Source organism: Limulus polyphemus, unplaced genomic scaffold (assembly GCF_000517525.1).
Source record: "Limulus polyphemus unplaced genomic scaffold, Limulus_polyphemus-2.1.2 Scaffold3307, whole genome shotgun sequence".
Classification (NCBI taxonomy): Eukaryota; Metazoa; Arthropoda; class Merostomata; order Xiphosura; family Limulidae; genus Limulus; species Limulus polyphemus.
Window position 1 is genome coordinate 43,446 of NW_013668917.1, and position 16,413 is coordinate 59,858.

Consider the following 16,413-nt stretch of genomic DNA (forward strand, 5'->3'; position numbering starts at 1 on the left):
AATAATTTCAATTCCCGTATTTAATCTAGCTCACACCATAACAGTTGCTGTACGTGAAACAGATGATATAAATATTGCCTAGCGCCCTGAGCTATTACTATGTTTGTCATATTTCAGCAGGTTTCATGAAACATTATAATAGCAAAAGGTTTAATCGGCAATAGATGTAGAAGATATAGTTTGGGTGGGGTTTTTTGTTTGTTTGTTTGTTTTTCTTGTTTACTTTTACATATAAGTAGCTACAAGTAGTAATAATATAGTTTTTGACCGTTGACACTGTGGTTGGTTGACCCGCTCCAGGAACAAGGAGACTAGCCTGTTGGTTTACCAGTATTTCTGAATGATAATAAAATTAATTCAAATAAAATAATAACAATAAAACGAAATAAACAATAGCTGTTCGAAATAAAATACATAAATAATATTGTGGTTATTAATCTATATCATAATTTTGATTTTTAAATGACTATTAAAAAAATGAGCAATGTCAACCTGCGCTTATCCTAGTATATCTGAGCCTTTTTGCTTTTTAATTTTAACTGGGATGGTGCTATTCGAATTTATTAGCAATTCATAAATCTATTCAAGTTCATTAGAAGGGATCGTGTAGTTTCCTCTTTTTTCTTATACGATCTTCCATATTCGTATTATTTTATTATTTATTCGTGCACAAATTACAGCGCCAATCTCAACCATCTGTCATATATACTTTATTACCCTGCTAAACCAGAAGTGAACCGATTCCTCTTTATGAATTCCACCTAATCAATTATCTGTAAACGCGACCGGATAGAACAAGTTATCAATCAACGCCTCACGCAATCACGTGACATAACTGCTGTTGATGTGACAGTCTATCAAATATGGCATAACATGCCAAGCGGCATGACAGGATATGGCAAAGCAGGTTTTTTTATTATTATTATTAATTAGCGTAAGCACACGAATGTCATGATTTTGTTTTTATGAATAGTCAAATTCGAAAGTATTTAATTTGGTAAAGAAAACAAGCTTTACGATGAGCATATACATCTGTAAGGTTACCCATAACGTGGTTTATATTGTGTACTAAAATATGAAGTCTCAAAAAGGTACAGGTTGAGCACAGAAGCAACGAAAATAAAATACTGATCAACCAAGAGTGGCTGTTGGCTCTCCTAACATTCTTTTATGCAGGAGCGCCATTTAGATAAGACAAGGAGGACAACTGCTGTACTTAATAACATTTGTTTGCTAGCAGAGATTCGCAGAACATTTGCAGTCAAATTAGTAACTTTTATTGCAACAATCCTTTATTAAATACAGGATTTTTAGAATAATACAAAAGAAATCTAATCGCAGATACCGAAATCTGTAAAGAAATAAAATAATTGCGTAGGCGAAGATATAAAATGCAAAATAGAATATAAAGTAGTGGTAAAAACTCGCCAAATTAAAATAACTTTATTAATAAAACAAGAATACGACGTTTCGGGCAACAGTCCTTCATCAGGTTACCAGTGTCATCAGTTTCATTGCCAGTGTCAGTCAACATACTGCAAGATTTGCTGTAAAAAAACAAAAAAACCCATGGACTTGAGGACAGTTTTCCTCAAATAATGATCTTCATATCTTGTTTGGGGCAAATGGAATGTTCTCAGGTGAACTTCATCCCATAAGTCCAGATAATTCCTGTTTTAATGGTGGTTAATTAGTTCTTTGTTGTTTCTTTGATCGGGTTGATCTCTGTTTCCTTAGCTGAATAGCAGCTGTTGTTTCTTACAATTTCGACTGCAATGACCATATTTCCCACAACTGTAACAATTCTCTGTTTCTTGTGTCCTCTGGGAGGAGTTCTTATTCCGTACAAGCTTTAACCTACATTTCTTCACAATATGGCTAATGCCTTGTGGTTTATTTTCTCCATTCTGGCTAACAGTTGTCTAAATAATCATTCTAGTTCTTTTAGGCTGTCAGAGAAAGTTTATGATTTAATAGTACTCGAACTTATGGCTTTAATTATAGTCTGCGACTTTAACAGACGCTTGTTCCGTTGTCAACTGGAAAGCTTCCTTTAAAGATGCACACTTACTTTGCTTCCACCTACTCATATCCTCGTCACGTACCAACAAATCTCTCATTTCACGAGGTGCAAGTGGATAAAATAATTGATCAATCTTTTCCAAATCTTTCACATGTTCGGCTGAGGTTGCTTCTCTCCTCTGAAACCTGTTCTGGAACTTTGCTTTGGATACTTCCTACTGGTGGTCACTAAGGCATTTACCAATACTTGATAGTTGTTAAGGCTCTAAGCTGGAAGATTAATTAATTTTGCTAAAGTTGATTCCTTTATATGTGTAGCCAAATAAATAGTTTGTTGTTAACTATTCTACCCATTCACTGTGGAAATTATTTGAAACAGAGCTCTATATGCAACCCATGGTATCTTTATGTCACAGTCCGTTGGTTTTCAATCGGACATTGTTGTTGAATTGCGCTCCGTTGATAACAAACGCAACTTACTGATTAACTTTACTCAAACAACCTTCTCTGGATCGACAACTACTCGATATTTCAACACTGAATCCCCCCCCCCCCCCAGTGGCACAGCGGTATGTCTGCGGACTTACAACGCTAGAAACCAGATTTTGATACCCGTGGTGGGCAGAGCACAGATAGTCCATTGTGCAGCTTTGTGCTTAATTCTGAACAAACAATCAACACTGAATACTTCACTGAATTCTCAATCACTACGCAATAGCTTTTCAATAAATATTTCAATTATTGACTTTCACTAGCACAAAGTTACAGCTTTCTGGTACCTATAACTAATGTACTTATCTAGATCTAAGTTGAATTTACTAGATCTTAACCTCTATAACTAACATCTAAATTAAAACGTCGAAAATATAGCTTATAACAATATACTGAAGTTGTTACAGTTTTCATGAGGAGAATTGCTCTTGTTTGCCTTATTTTATCCAGTTGCTCAAAGGGGTGAATATAAATAGGAAATTGTTAAAATAGTGACAATTTTTAAGGTCCTTTGCCTACTCGTTACATTCTTTGTTGGTCGGTCAATTTTTGGTAATAAAAATGTGTATCCCCCCCTCTCCCGATGGCACAGCGGTATGTCTGCGGATTTATAATATTAGAAACTGGATTTCGATACTGTGGTGGGCTCAGCACGGATAGCCCTTTGTGTAGCTTTGTGTTTAACTACAAACAAACAAAAACTAAAAATTATTGTAGGACGTAATTTATACAATACTCATTCGATCATTAATGGGAACAACTCAAATTAAGATCTGAAACTAACAGTTTAGCAGTTTTCTTGATTGTGTGTCTAAAGAAGCACTCATCCCAATAACACCATTTGTTTTTCCAAACCACTGGTTACAACTGCTCATTCTGGTTAACCTGGCGAAGTAATTTTCACAAAAAAGTAAAACAACGCTGAATCATATTTTCTATCATATGGCCATATGATACGAAACAAAAAATATAATAATTTCTAAAATACTTTCTATATTTTCTTGATCATGGATCGAATCCACTGTAGTATCATTATGTGGTTTTATATTCTACAATTTCAATATACTGTAGATATACAAACGTCTTTGTAATATCTGTACTTTTGTAATTGTTATGACTATTAACGCAACATTGTGGCTAAATTAATTAACACACTAGTCATCAAATCAGGAATAAAACCAAGAATTAACCATAGCACATACGATTAGTAACAATACCTAAGCTTAAATTATGTGTCTGTCGCACTGTTACTGATTTGCTGTTATAGCAAAAATTCTCTATTATTAAAATATTAAATTTACATCAACAAATCAAAGTATGCTTCAGCCTTTTAAATATTGTTATGGTATTTCTGACAAATTACACAGGCCTGTGATGGTTTTATTGTTCTGAATTTTTTACATGTTCTAGAGTAATTCCTGTACGCTGAATCCGAAAATGATATCCATTTTTCTTCACACGTACAGATTTTTCACAAAGCATCATAACGCAATACACAAAAGAAAGACCACAACACATAGTTTTGAGACTAAAACGCGTAGATTTCACAAAAAAAATCCGGATGAATAAGGATGCATATTCGTTTGACATCAATGGTCGTCCCTTTTCTTCAGTTTGTTTGTATTTTTGTTAACAAACGTAATAATAAAAAATGTTCATTGTGGTAAACAAAATGATAATTTGATCTGAGTAAGAGTTGTTTTTTTCTTCCCGATTTGTAAAAATTTCTTACGTGACAGAAAAAAATGAATATTGCTTTCGAAATCTGCGTAACTGATTTATAGAAAATCCGTTATTAAAACCAAAACAACTTATGAAGTTTAAATTCGCAGGCCTGTGTTATCAATATCATAAAGTGAATATTTTTAGTAAGACATATCATGACTTGAACTCACAATGTCGTAGAATAAATAATCTATTACTTTTAAATAACTTTACTTTTTGACTGAGTTAATCCAAGTCTGGTTGGTTACTTGGTTGTTTTGGATTTCGTGCAAAGCTACGCCAAGTCCCTCACAATGTCGTAGAATAAATAATCTATTACTTTTAAATAACTTTACTTTTTGACTGAGTTAATCCAAGTCTGGTTGGTTACTTGGTTGTTTTGGATTTCGTGCAAAGCTACGCCAAGTCCCTCTAAGCTAGCCGTCTTTTATTTTATTTATTTAATTCTCTTTCGTGAAGTGAGATGTATTAGACACATTTCAGAACTGTTGCTTGTTAATGATCACATAATGAAGTACTTCATAATAACGGCTGTCATGAAATGCTTGACGTCACAGCTTTGTTGAAATACTTAGTTGGTTGTTAAGCTATCGTGACATGAATGATGTAATATAATTAATAATAAAGTTGCCAAGAAATTCACAATTTTTACTTCTTTATCGTGATGTAACGAGTGATTTTATAGTCACGTGACCATGGAAGAAAGGACTTATTGTCACGTAATCGCGAAATAAACGGCTATATAATATTAATGTTATTGATCTTTCATAGTTAAGGTGTTTTAAACTACTTTGTACCCACGTTTTCGTACAATGTGTGACATTATGTGACTTGGTTGCTTTTATAATGAGCTGAATGACTTTACTTTTCCTTCTCCAATATTGTTGTTTTGTACTCATGTTCACGGTTATTCTGAGATAATGGCACTATAAAAGTTAACTGTATTTGTGAGAGTGTATTTTTATGGGTAATTAAATATTTATAGTGAAAAATATCACATATTAAAAAAAATATTAGTTGGTGAAATATTTCACTAAAATGTCACTCGAGATCCTTGACGGAATTCTTTGCTTATCACAGAATTTCCAATCTCGTTACAAAGCGTCTTGATATCAACAATTCCAGGTGTCAAACCTGCCCCCTGATATCTTTCTGACTTCCACCCCTCTCCCTGTTCACCTTGATTGATGGGAGACTTCAGTGTTAAAAGGTCTTTCTGTGTCTTTCCTTGTGTCTTTGTCCTCGATATTCGAAAACACCCCAGAAACAGCGTTTACTGTTAATGGAAACCGCGTGGCGCTAGTTGGAAACATGGCTCTTATCAGCATGAGCGTCGCCCTCGGGTTCACGTGACTCGAACAGCCCTGTAAAACGTGTTCTCTCAGTTGATTGGTCACAAGAAGATTTTTTTTTACTTTGGCTACAGGAGTCTACATAGATTTACAAGACAGTAAGAAGCTAAACGTTGATAGGGTGAAGCCAAGCTTTTTCTTGATCGTGAAGTCAAGTTGGAAATCAGGTAACAAGAACGTAGCTCCACCTAGTGTGCAGACGCTGCATGGACATTTACACGCATACACACTTATATGCATATACATATATAAGCCAGTTGAACATTGAAAAGGAAACCCACTTCTTCAACACATCGATTAACGACGTATCCCAAGCGATTGTAGCAAGAGATTATACGGGTAGTGGAGACCGTCATCAAAACCACAACGTCTTGGCCGCAAGTGTATGAGCTGGAAGCGGACTTGGTGAGTGAAATTCTCGAGATTTTGCCTCAGCAGGTTGTTTAAAACTCTCCTAGCTGAATTCTGAGCATCTGGATGTGACTCCACTGTAGATTTTACCGTGATCGGCCATGACATTACGGCCTTACGGTCACGTGCTTCTGATCATATGGTGGACAGCGGCGATCGTGGCTGAAAAGGAAAGGCCCAAGGGAGGTGATATGTCTCTTTGGATAGACGAGAAGCAAGTGAAGGAGTTCAGCGGTAAGTGGGCCTTGCTTTCCAGATAGGAGAGGTCATAAAACTGCAGGTTGTTAGTTGTCGATGACATAGTTTAAAATGCGCGTTTAAAACCTGAAGTTAACTGAGTTTATACAGATAATAGTTAGGCAGATTCGTGGCTTTAAGAAATTTAGTATACTAATACACACTTAATAATACATTTATCAGGTCATAACTAGTTTAGTCCTTGTCACCTCTGACCTCTTACACCTGCTCAGTCGGACATAAATATAGCTACAAATAGAGGGCGTTGCTTGGACTACCAGATCTCTTGAACAGTAATAACAGCTTTTCTTCTCAGCTAATTAGTTTTAGTAACGAATCGAGAACTTCTCTCGGTGGTTGTTCATCAACCCGCTAGTTGTTAACAATTACATATTGAGGAAGCGACATATGGTTGAATATTTCATATTATGGCATGTTAATTATTGTAAATATTATTTTTATTATTATTATTATTTTCATTTCTCCAGTAATTAAAGTATTTTGTCTCCAGAAACGTCGGTTTTACCTCTCTGCAGTTTATCTTGTTGTTTTTTAGTTTTATGACAATAAAAGTTTGTGCTAACTTAAAGCTGCACAATATGTTATCTGCAGTCTGTCCACCACGGATAATTCCGGATTGTAGTGTTGTAAATCTGTAAATTTACCGCTGATCCACGAGGGAACAACTGTACAAAATCAAATTTAAAACTCAGAATATGTGTTATAATGATCGTATTCTGCGACAATCACTTCAGATAGTCATCTTTTTAAATGAATATTAACAGTATTAAGAATTGTTTTAGAATAGTTTTTTATAATATTTTAATTAGTTTTCATTTTAAGGTGTCCATTTTTGTTGTTCGATGTCGGGTTTTCATTCATGTTTAAAATCTGTGGTTTCTAAAAACTTACATCTCCTTCATATGCGAAGTTAAAATATCTACATTTGAAAATAATTCGAAAGATATTCATTACATATGCAGGAGTGAAATCTCGGCTCGTGAGTCATGGCTGATGGGAGAAATAACTCTTACAGAGACAATCAGCAACTCTTGCTAAAGTAATCAGATTTTCTGCCTATAGAGGGCTCTTATACAAACTCTTGCTGAATAGAAACCTTTCATTCAGAAGAAGCTATAACGTGAATTACTGCAGAGGTTCATAAATTAGTGTAAGATAGGCGTTATTTATTTTTTATGGTAATAGAATAACAAATGTTAGTGTATAATGATCAGATCATTTTAACTGTTGTAAACACAATGTGCTTGTCAGGAAAAGCAAAGCAGACGAAACAAAAGTAAATGAAAGAAACCTCTGATTAAATGCAAGTCTTTTTCTCTCCTTTTTTTTTTGCTACTATTCTAAGAGTATGGTACGTACACACACACACACACACACACATATATATATATATATATATATATATATATTGTAGCATTTTTATACACTACTTTCAACATTTTTGTGGCAAAACACTCCTTCAGCTATATTGATTATGAATGGACAGATTGAATAGTACTACCAAACAACAAACCCTTAACTATTAACTATTTAGTGAAGAAAAATAAACAGACTACACTGAGCATCTCCTGCTTATTTATTTGCTCTACTTATCTTGAGGTTTAAAGCTTTTCTCTCTCTATCTGTCTTTTTTTTTTATGGGACAAATTTAATCAGTTTTTATGCTGTTACTTTTCACAGTACAAAAACGTCTATGTAAATAACGTTACAAGTAAAGTTTTTGTTACAGTCTCATTTCTGCTTTTGTTTTTTATTGGGAAAGAGAACGCCGACACTTTGTAACAATATACCTTAGTTTTATTACTTTTTTCAAATGCTGGAACTTTCTTTTTTAATTTGCTTGCAGACATGTGAGAAATGGGAGTGGAGGGAAATTCCACGTGCTGTAGAACCAGTTCTCTCTCTTGTCTGGCTCTTACCTGTCAGTTTTGTTTGTTTTTAGGAACGTTCCGGCGACGTGCTGAATAAGCACGAAAACAAGTTTCCGCTAGAGGTCGCAGGTTGTATCGAAATCACTTCGGTCTAACTTGTTAATCTGATAAGATAACGTTAAGCAGACACGGGAAAATCACCGAGAATTGTGTAATGCCAACGTCTGCTGTTTTTAGATAACAACCTTTACGGTGGGTATCACAAATTTTGATCGCAAAAATATCAAAGCTAGAATTTTAGTTCGATCTTTGGCGTGTTTAGTTTCTGTCCACCTCTGACCAACGATTGTTTTTGAATTTTCATTTTCGAAAATTACTTCTACGTATTTGATATCTATATTCCAAGTTACTTACGTGAATATATGATTTTAATGCCCTAACTTGTTTTTGTCGTTGTTTTATAAAGAAAAACAAAAGGAAACAAGACTTTTGTACATGGTTTCACATGTGTTATGATGATAATATCTTTGGAGCCTTACGTAATTCCAATTGTCGTGAATTATGATCAACTTCTGATGAAAGCAAGCCGCCTTCATAGATTAGAACTAAAACTTAATCTAATAATTAATATAGATAATTTAATGTCCAACTAGGAGTATAGAAAGTCATAAGAGAAAAACTTGTGAGTAGAAAACATCGATTATGATCTTCACGTAAATTCAGTTGTAATAACTCATGATCACGTTCATTGCAATCGTACATGATCTCAGTCATGACGAATTATGATCACGTTCTTTATTTTCATTTACGACCGTCCCTAGATTTACTTATGGCGAATTATAATCATGTTCTTTACAATCGTTCATGATTCCAGTTTTGATGAATTATAATAATGGTGTTTATGGTCGTACATGGTTCAAAGTGTGATAAATTATGAGTGTGTGCTTTACGGCCGTGCTTGGTTCCTCTTGTGATAAGTAGTTAAGCCTAAGGTCGTATCGTATACATATTTCCAGTTGTGATGAGCTAAGTAGTTATTCGTGTTTTTAGTGGTGGTTGTTTTTATTTTAGGTTCAATAAGTAAGGTTTCTGTATCTGTAGATTTTAGCATTAAACTGACTAATTAGAAGTGTCATTTATTTAACTAAAGCACTGCAGAAGTATTTTTAATTTTAGCATAAAACTTTAAATGTATACAAATTGATATTACCCATAAGATAGGCGATATCTTCATCTTATAAATCCAGTTATATTATCACGCGCGAGCATGGAACTTAGATTCGTTGTCCGAAATGTAATCTCCCAGAAAAAATGTAGTCAAAGAATGTAAAAGCTCAGAAGCTCCAGTGACCAACTTTGTAACACATATTGTAGCAAAAAGTAGCGATATTAAACTGATGTTGAAGGTTCCGAAAGATGAGGAACGATATTCTTCATACAAATAACTGTCCTTATTTTCACAATAATAGGGTCAATAAAAATAAATCCAAAGTGGATAGTTGGCATTAATATTATGTCAAAGCTACAAACATTCTTAAATATCTAATATGGAAAATAAACCTTTTACTACATTTTAGGCTTCCAGGCCCTTTATTATCTATTTTTCATTCTCGCACTCCATCGGATCCTCTTGATCTATGTGATACGTGTTTTAAAGTTATTGGTCACAGTATTTCAGTCCAATAACCTTTCTGTTGAATTGCTCCCCCCCCCCCCAGTGGCTCAGCGGTAAGTCTTAAGGCTTATAATGCTAAAAACCAGGTTTCGATACCCGTAGTGGGCACAGGACGGATAACTCATTTTGTAGCTTTGTGCATAACAACAAACAAACTAAACTATTGGATTGCACTTTGCACAACTAACAGAAGTCCCATACTATACATTTTAGTGTCTATAGGTGTGTGGTCAATGCTGTATTCTCACTTGTATATTCTGCTGATCAAGTTTAATCTTTGTCTTGCATGCACACATACTGTTTTATATATACGTACATGAAGAGATGCGTTTGTTTTAACGGTATCAATTAAAGGTTTAAATTTAATAATATTATAGGCATTTCGTAAGACGTTTATGATGAGCCCCCACAAAAGAAATAGGGGAAACACCATTAAAATAAAAGGGAGAGTATTAGAATTAATAATTAAAAACGATTACGTCTCGAGCTTTCACTGGGATCATAAATATAGATATTATTCTGCTCTGCACTGGAAACATTGTTTACATACTGTTAACGTGTTATTAGATCACGTGACCTCCGCTGCCGTAACAATACGTATTTACTGTTGACAAATTTCTTCACCTTTGTTCGTTTATTTGAAGTTGAGCACATAGCTACACAATGGGCTATCTGTGCTCTGCCCACTACGAGTATCGAAACCCGGTTTCTAGCGTTTTAAGTCCGCAGACATGCCGCTGTGCAACTGGGGAGCAATTTCTTCAAACTACCTCAATATCAATTTTTATTAAATATAATAAGTAGATCCACTAAGTCTATGTACCTAACTTGTAAGTTTTTAAATAGACGTTGATTCAAAGTATTGTATTTTTCTGGAAATAAGAAATACGCATGCTTTAAACAATGTAACTGGCTGTCAGCAATAATTCTTAGGGCGGTTGATGTTGAGGAACGTCTGGCCTCACCCATCTTTGAAAGTAATGAAGCCCAATCTGTTAAACGCTTACTTATCAACATCATTGGCCTTACTGAACAATTAACTTTATAGTCGACAAAAAAGAAGAAAAAAAAATTGGTTCGAATTTCGATTACTCGTTTTTGAAACATCACACGTCACTTGAAGGTTAATAGAAATATAAAATGAAAGACGTAGTCTGATTTTTTTTTAAAATGATTACTTCAACCACAGTTTATTATATACAATAAATTATATTCTGAGCTGGAAATGGTGTGTATTTATACATTGTTTTAGATTAAAATTTATTTTTCCGACGCTCTTGTATATTTATAAAATGGAAAAGGCGTTCATAAGGCAGTGAAGAGAGCGTTATTCTACAACCTTCTAGTACATAACATTTGATTAATTTTCATCTTGTTGTCAAACTGAGAGACGTCCAGAGGGCGCTGATAAAGCAACGTCTTTCCTTAATTATGAAATCTTTGTAGCTATTTTCCAACGTGTCCATGGTAGGGGTGCATATGTAGTGCAGTTATTTCCACACATCAAAGTATTTAAATTAATATCAAGTGGTAACTAACATGGATGTTTTTGTTATTTCTATAGTTTCAGAACTGTTTCTAGACTTGTGAAAAAACAATAAAAAATACGATACAGAATTAACATCTTGAAACAAATTTAAGCTTTTTGACAGCAAATTCCTAATCTTTCATATACTGAGACTCTTCTAACATTCCCGACACTATTTTCTTCTAATTTTACCGATACTAAGACTTCTCATATTCCTGATAATAAGGCTGTTCTAATTATCCAAATACTAAGACTGTCCTACTCTTTCCAATACCACTACTTCTTCATACAGAAGGTCGTATAATCTTCCCGACACTGAGAGAGTACTGATTTTCCCAATTCATCGTGATTCTGTCTACTACAATTCCATCTTATTTGGATCGGCTGCCAAATCTAAACATGTGGTTTGTCAAATTGGCACTAGTGAATTAATTTAAACTGTAGTGTTCTTCGTTATCCATGTTCACCTGAACAAAGCACAATTTAACTATTTCAATACATCAGTCTATAACACAGCTAACTTACACGTCATATAGAATACTTTTCTTAAACACTCGCACTGTAGTGAATAACAGAAATTCTATATTCCTTATAATAAAAATCTTACCAAAATTCAGTATTTGAGGCTTAACTTAAACATCGATTTTTAAATCGTCTTAAAGAAGAACTGTTGAAACTTAAAATGAGATTAAAAATTATGCGAACGGCGTGTGAATTACAACTTATACACCACCAGGATTTCAGTAATTTTGTGTGATTGATTGGGGAGCGTTGGTGAAAATAAAGACGTTAAGGGTAGACGACATTACCTGCAGATTTAAGGGGGTGTTTTCGTTTTATTTTGTGAAGGCTTGACATCGGATAAGAGAGCAAAAAACAAAACATCAAGTCTTTCAACAGGTCTTGAGCGTTGAAATATCCATTAAATCATTGTTACTGGTGATGCTAATATTAATGAGTTTTCTTTAATTGTTGTGGGTCGTTTTATTTTTTGTAATTAATTAGTAGCCTGTACTACCATCAGAATGCCCAAGATATAGTATATAATGAAAAAGCCTTACAAAAGTTACATTACCTTAAATTTAAGTTGGTTTAATGTACGATGTTAGTCAGAGAGTTATGCCCAACCTCACTCTTTAATTAACACTGTTGTTGGTTTGTTCTTGTCTAGCTAAACTTGGCACATTTATCTGACAACTCTTGAGTATTTATATTCTTCCATAGAAATCTTGAAGGTTGTTTACTTTCTTCCTCGATACTGAGATAATGGATAAAATATCAGCCAACTACACGTGCGGCTACTTACTCTAACATGGTGTTTGGGGAGCCCAAGGTAAAAGATTAAGTTGTAAATTAAGTCGTCAGATGTGGGACTGTGTCTTCTGATGGCGCTGTTTAGCTGTATGTTTCATTACATAATTAGTTATAAAAATAACTTTGGTTCGAATCAAGTTTTGGAAGATTATAGAAAAGCCACCGAAGGAATTATTATTATTATTCTGTGTGTACAGATGTCCCAAAATAATCAAATGATTGATATTTTCCTGACAGAAATTTTATCGCTGTTAGGCATGTCTTAATCACTACCAAATTATTAGTGGTGGTTTCCAAACACAGTGGTACTATTTAAGTATTTAACACGCATTAACGTTTGTAAAGTTTTGTCAGGTTTTCAACAGATGCTAATAATAACCAACTAATGAAAAACAAGTTGTAGCATTACACTGAGTTTTGTAATAAGGTAGGCTTGTTTCCTATTTTGTTAAATAAAACAGCGTCATCACAAGTCTACGCGTTGTTCGAGTTCGAACTTTGAACTCGTTTAAATAAACAGAACGTTGAGATAGGTGGATTGTGCTTGGAGAAACAAATTAATTCGCTTCAGGTTTTACTTTGTTCGCCCTCCCCCAGTGGTCCCCGGTAGTTAAGCACTTGTAATGCTAAAATTCGGGTTTCGATACCAGGGGTGGGGTAAGGATAGTTAGCCCAATGTTTAGCTTTGTGCTGAACAACAAAACAAACAGTACTTAGTTCGGTACATATAAGCAGTAGATTACATCAAAAGCTCAATGGCTGTTATTTTAACTTTCTGTTTATCGACATGACGTAACAGTCGATTACTGTTATATTATTGAAATAAAATATGACTACACATTCTTCGGTCGTGTTAACATACCCCACAGTCTTCACACACACTCTTTCGTCGTGTTAACATACCCCACAGTCTTCACACACTCTTTCGTCGTGTTAACATACCCCACAGTCTTCACACACTCTTTCGTCGTGTTAACATACTCCACAGTCTTTCTAAAAGCTGTATCCTAAGTATGAGCATGTATTTTTGATTCTGACAAAGTTCTTCAAACTGGAGAACTTTTTACTTTCCCTCAAAATACTCTCTTTCTTGTAAAGCCATTGTTTGTAGTCTTTGTTGACCAGCCTACTTTTAGTATGTAGCTTTATTTCATGCACATGCCCGATGTACCACATGCTTATCCACCAACTTCATTTAACATCTAACTTCCTTCGTAGTTATAATCATTTTTGCGAACTTGATCGAAATATCCTAATAATGAACACCTTTTTTTTGTATGCTTTTAATATAAAAGCAACGCCTAATTTTCATTAGTCCTGTTGGCCAATATTGGTTCTATAAAATCAACTACTGTCCCATTAGAAATGGATCGATGTTTCATGGGTATAAGACCTATAGGAGGGTCAGGTACATTATGGACCTCTTCCTCCTTCCATTTCTATTGCCTTTTTTCTCTTGGCACTGATGCTCAGGTTATGTAACCCCTAATTGTTGCTTACTAGTATGTTAGTGTTATTGGCGACTATCCACAGATGTTTTACATTAGCGTATCCTTTTCAGTCATGTCCATTAATTGAGTATTGTTATCTTGTTGATGCACACTAAACTCTCTTTGTATTATTGTACATGCAGCCTTGTACGCTCAATACAGTTGCACTTGTACACATGAACATGCCCAAAGAATTTTATTTTTACACAAATAACCTTTCCAAAATATTGGATGCCGTTCCTTTATTTGTCATTTTGCTACTTGTGTTTTTGATACATTTAGCCACTCTGGGCAGACATCTTGAATAGCTGGTCGTGTGTGTGTGTGTGTGTTTATATATATATTTGTATGTGTGTTTTATATATTTTAGGTATATTTTCTGACGATACGCTCTCATTATTATCAGCAATACTCCTAAGAGAACACACTCTCTACCGGATTTTATTTTTGATATATTTTTATATGATGAGACCAGGTTATTTTTAAGTCGTTTATTAATCCCAGGATTTTTGCTGATGTTTACCTAGTGAAGAGTTTCATCTAGGTCTGTTTTAATTCCACTAGTTTTAATAGATAGATATGGTGAAAAGTACAAGTAGTGTTATGTGTTATTTATTCTTCATTTATTGCAGAATTCTTCTAATTCATTTAATAGAGGTTGTAAGATGCTGTTTATCTTATTTTTTGTTTATTTGTTGAATTTTCGCGCAAAGCCACTCAAGGTCTATCTGCACTAACCTTTTCTAATTTTCAAATGATGGACAAAATGGTGAATACCACCCACCGCCATCTTTTGGGTTGTTTAGACAAAATAGTAAATACCACCCACCGCCATCTCTTGCGCTGTTCAAAAATAGTCAACACCACCCACCACCCTTTCTTGGGCTGTTCAGAAATGGTCAACACCACCCACCGCCATCTCTTGGGCTGATATTTACCAACAAATAATGATATTGACTGACACATTATAACACCCCCAACACTGGAAGCTGAGCATGTTCGATGACTGGTTTCGATCCCACGACCCATAAATTGCTGCTCGAGCCCCTCAGCTACCAGACCATGCCAGGCTCTGATCCTATTTACTAATGTTTCTTTCGAAACTCTAGTAAAAATATAAAATAATTTCAAAATTTCTATAAGCTTCCAGAATTTTTTTTTTTTTTTTTTGGTTGGAAGTAAAAAATAATATGTTATAATATGGTAACCACATTACATATATCATATTCAGTGCCGAAGAGGCTTTTCGCCTAGTACCAGGGCTCATTTGGTATTTTTCAAGGCCAGAGATGCTAACTGTTGAGCAGGAGAGATAATTATCCCTTCACAAAAAGCTTAGAAAAAACCTGACAATAAAATATCAGTTTACGCTTTTTTGTTTCATTGTTTGTTGTTAAGCACAAAGCTGCACAATAGGCTATGTGCGCTGTGTCCACCGCAAGAAATCGAACCCTGTATTTAAACTTTTGCTGTAAGTGCTGGATAGGAGCGTCGCAGTCAATGCTAGACTACATATTATTACATTTTCACTTTACAAAGATACAAGAGCGTAATGAGAACCTCCGTAAGAATCCCCCCGCCAAAGTTTTTAAATTATGTTGCTGCTATGAGCGATATTGTTTTAACATGATTATGATAATCATTGACTTAGATCACGAAAATGTTCCCCTTTATTTAAATGTAACATATGCAGGGTACCATTTTTATGACTAAACTGTGGGCTATCATTTCGCATTGTTTATTTGTATACTTCACCAGCTTTTTATCATATTTAGTCAGTATCAAAGATGCCGCCAGAGCAGGGCATTTTTCTACATATAGACTACGGATTCAAAGAGGTCCAATGCTTCAAAACTAATTAGTATTGTGAACCCATTGTAAAGAAACAAAATAAAAACAACCTTTATACATCAAATGTTACATAACTACAGAAATATTCTACCTACATACATGTTTTATTGTTTATTGAGATTAAATTTAATCATGGTAAATTTGTAAAAGTTGACTTTACAGTATATCCTTTAAATTCATCAACAGAAGAAATGTTCAAACTGCGTGAAATATACATAAAAAAGTGTAGGTGGCGTATCACACTTTTTTGTCATAAATACGTATCAAATTCCTTAATACTTTTCCTGTATATACGTTAAATATACCGGTATATAAAAAAAGAACAGGCCCAAAACACTTGTTATTCATGGACCCATAGTACATAATTCAAACAAGTGTATCCAAAAAATAACTTAAATATATATATATATATATATATATATAT

The 16,413-nt window shown here is 34.3% G+C and overlaps 1 protein-coding gene across 4 annotated transcripts in view; it reads left to right on the top strand.

Annotated features, from left to right (window-relative positions):
* The first annotated feature begins 5,678 nt into the window (after nucleotides 1-5,678).
* Nucleotides 5,679-16,413, top strand: part of LOC106469106 (protein shifted-like) — a 66,370-nt gene continuing 55,635 nt past the window's right edge. For all 4 annotated transcript variants that reach the window (XM_022397528.1, XM_022397530.1, XM_022397531.1 and 1 more), the window contains exon 1: nucleotides 5,679-6,236. In XM_022397528.1, coding sequence (XP_022253236.1) covers nucleotides 6,104-6,236 — 133 coding nt within the window. In that variant the 5' untranslated portion in view covers nucleotides 5,679-6,103. The remainder of the gene's footprint in view (nucleotides 6,237-16,413) is intronic.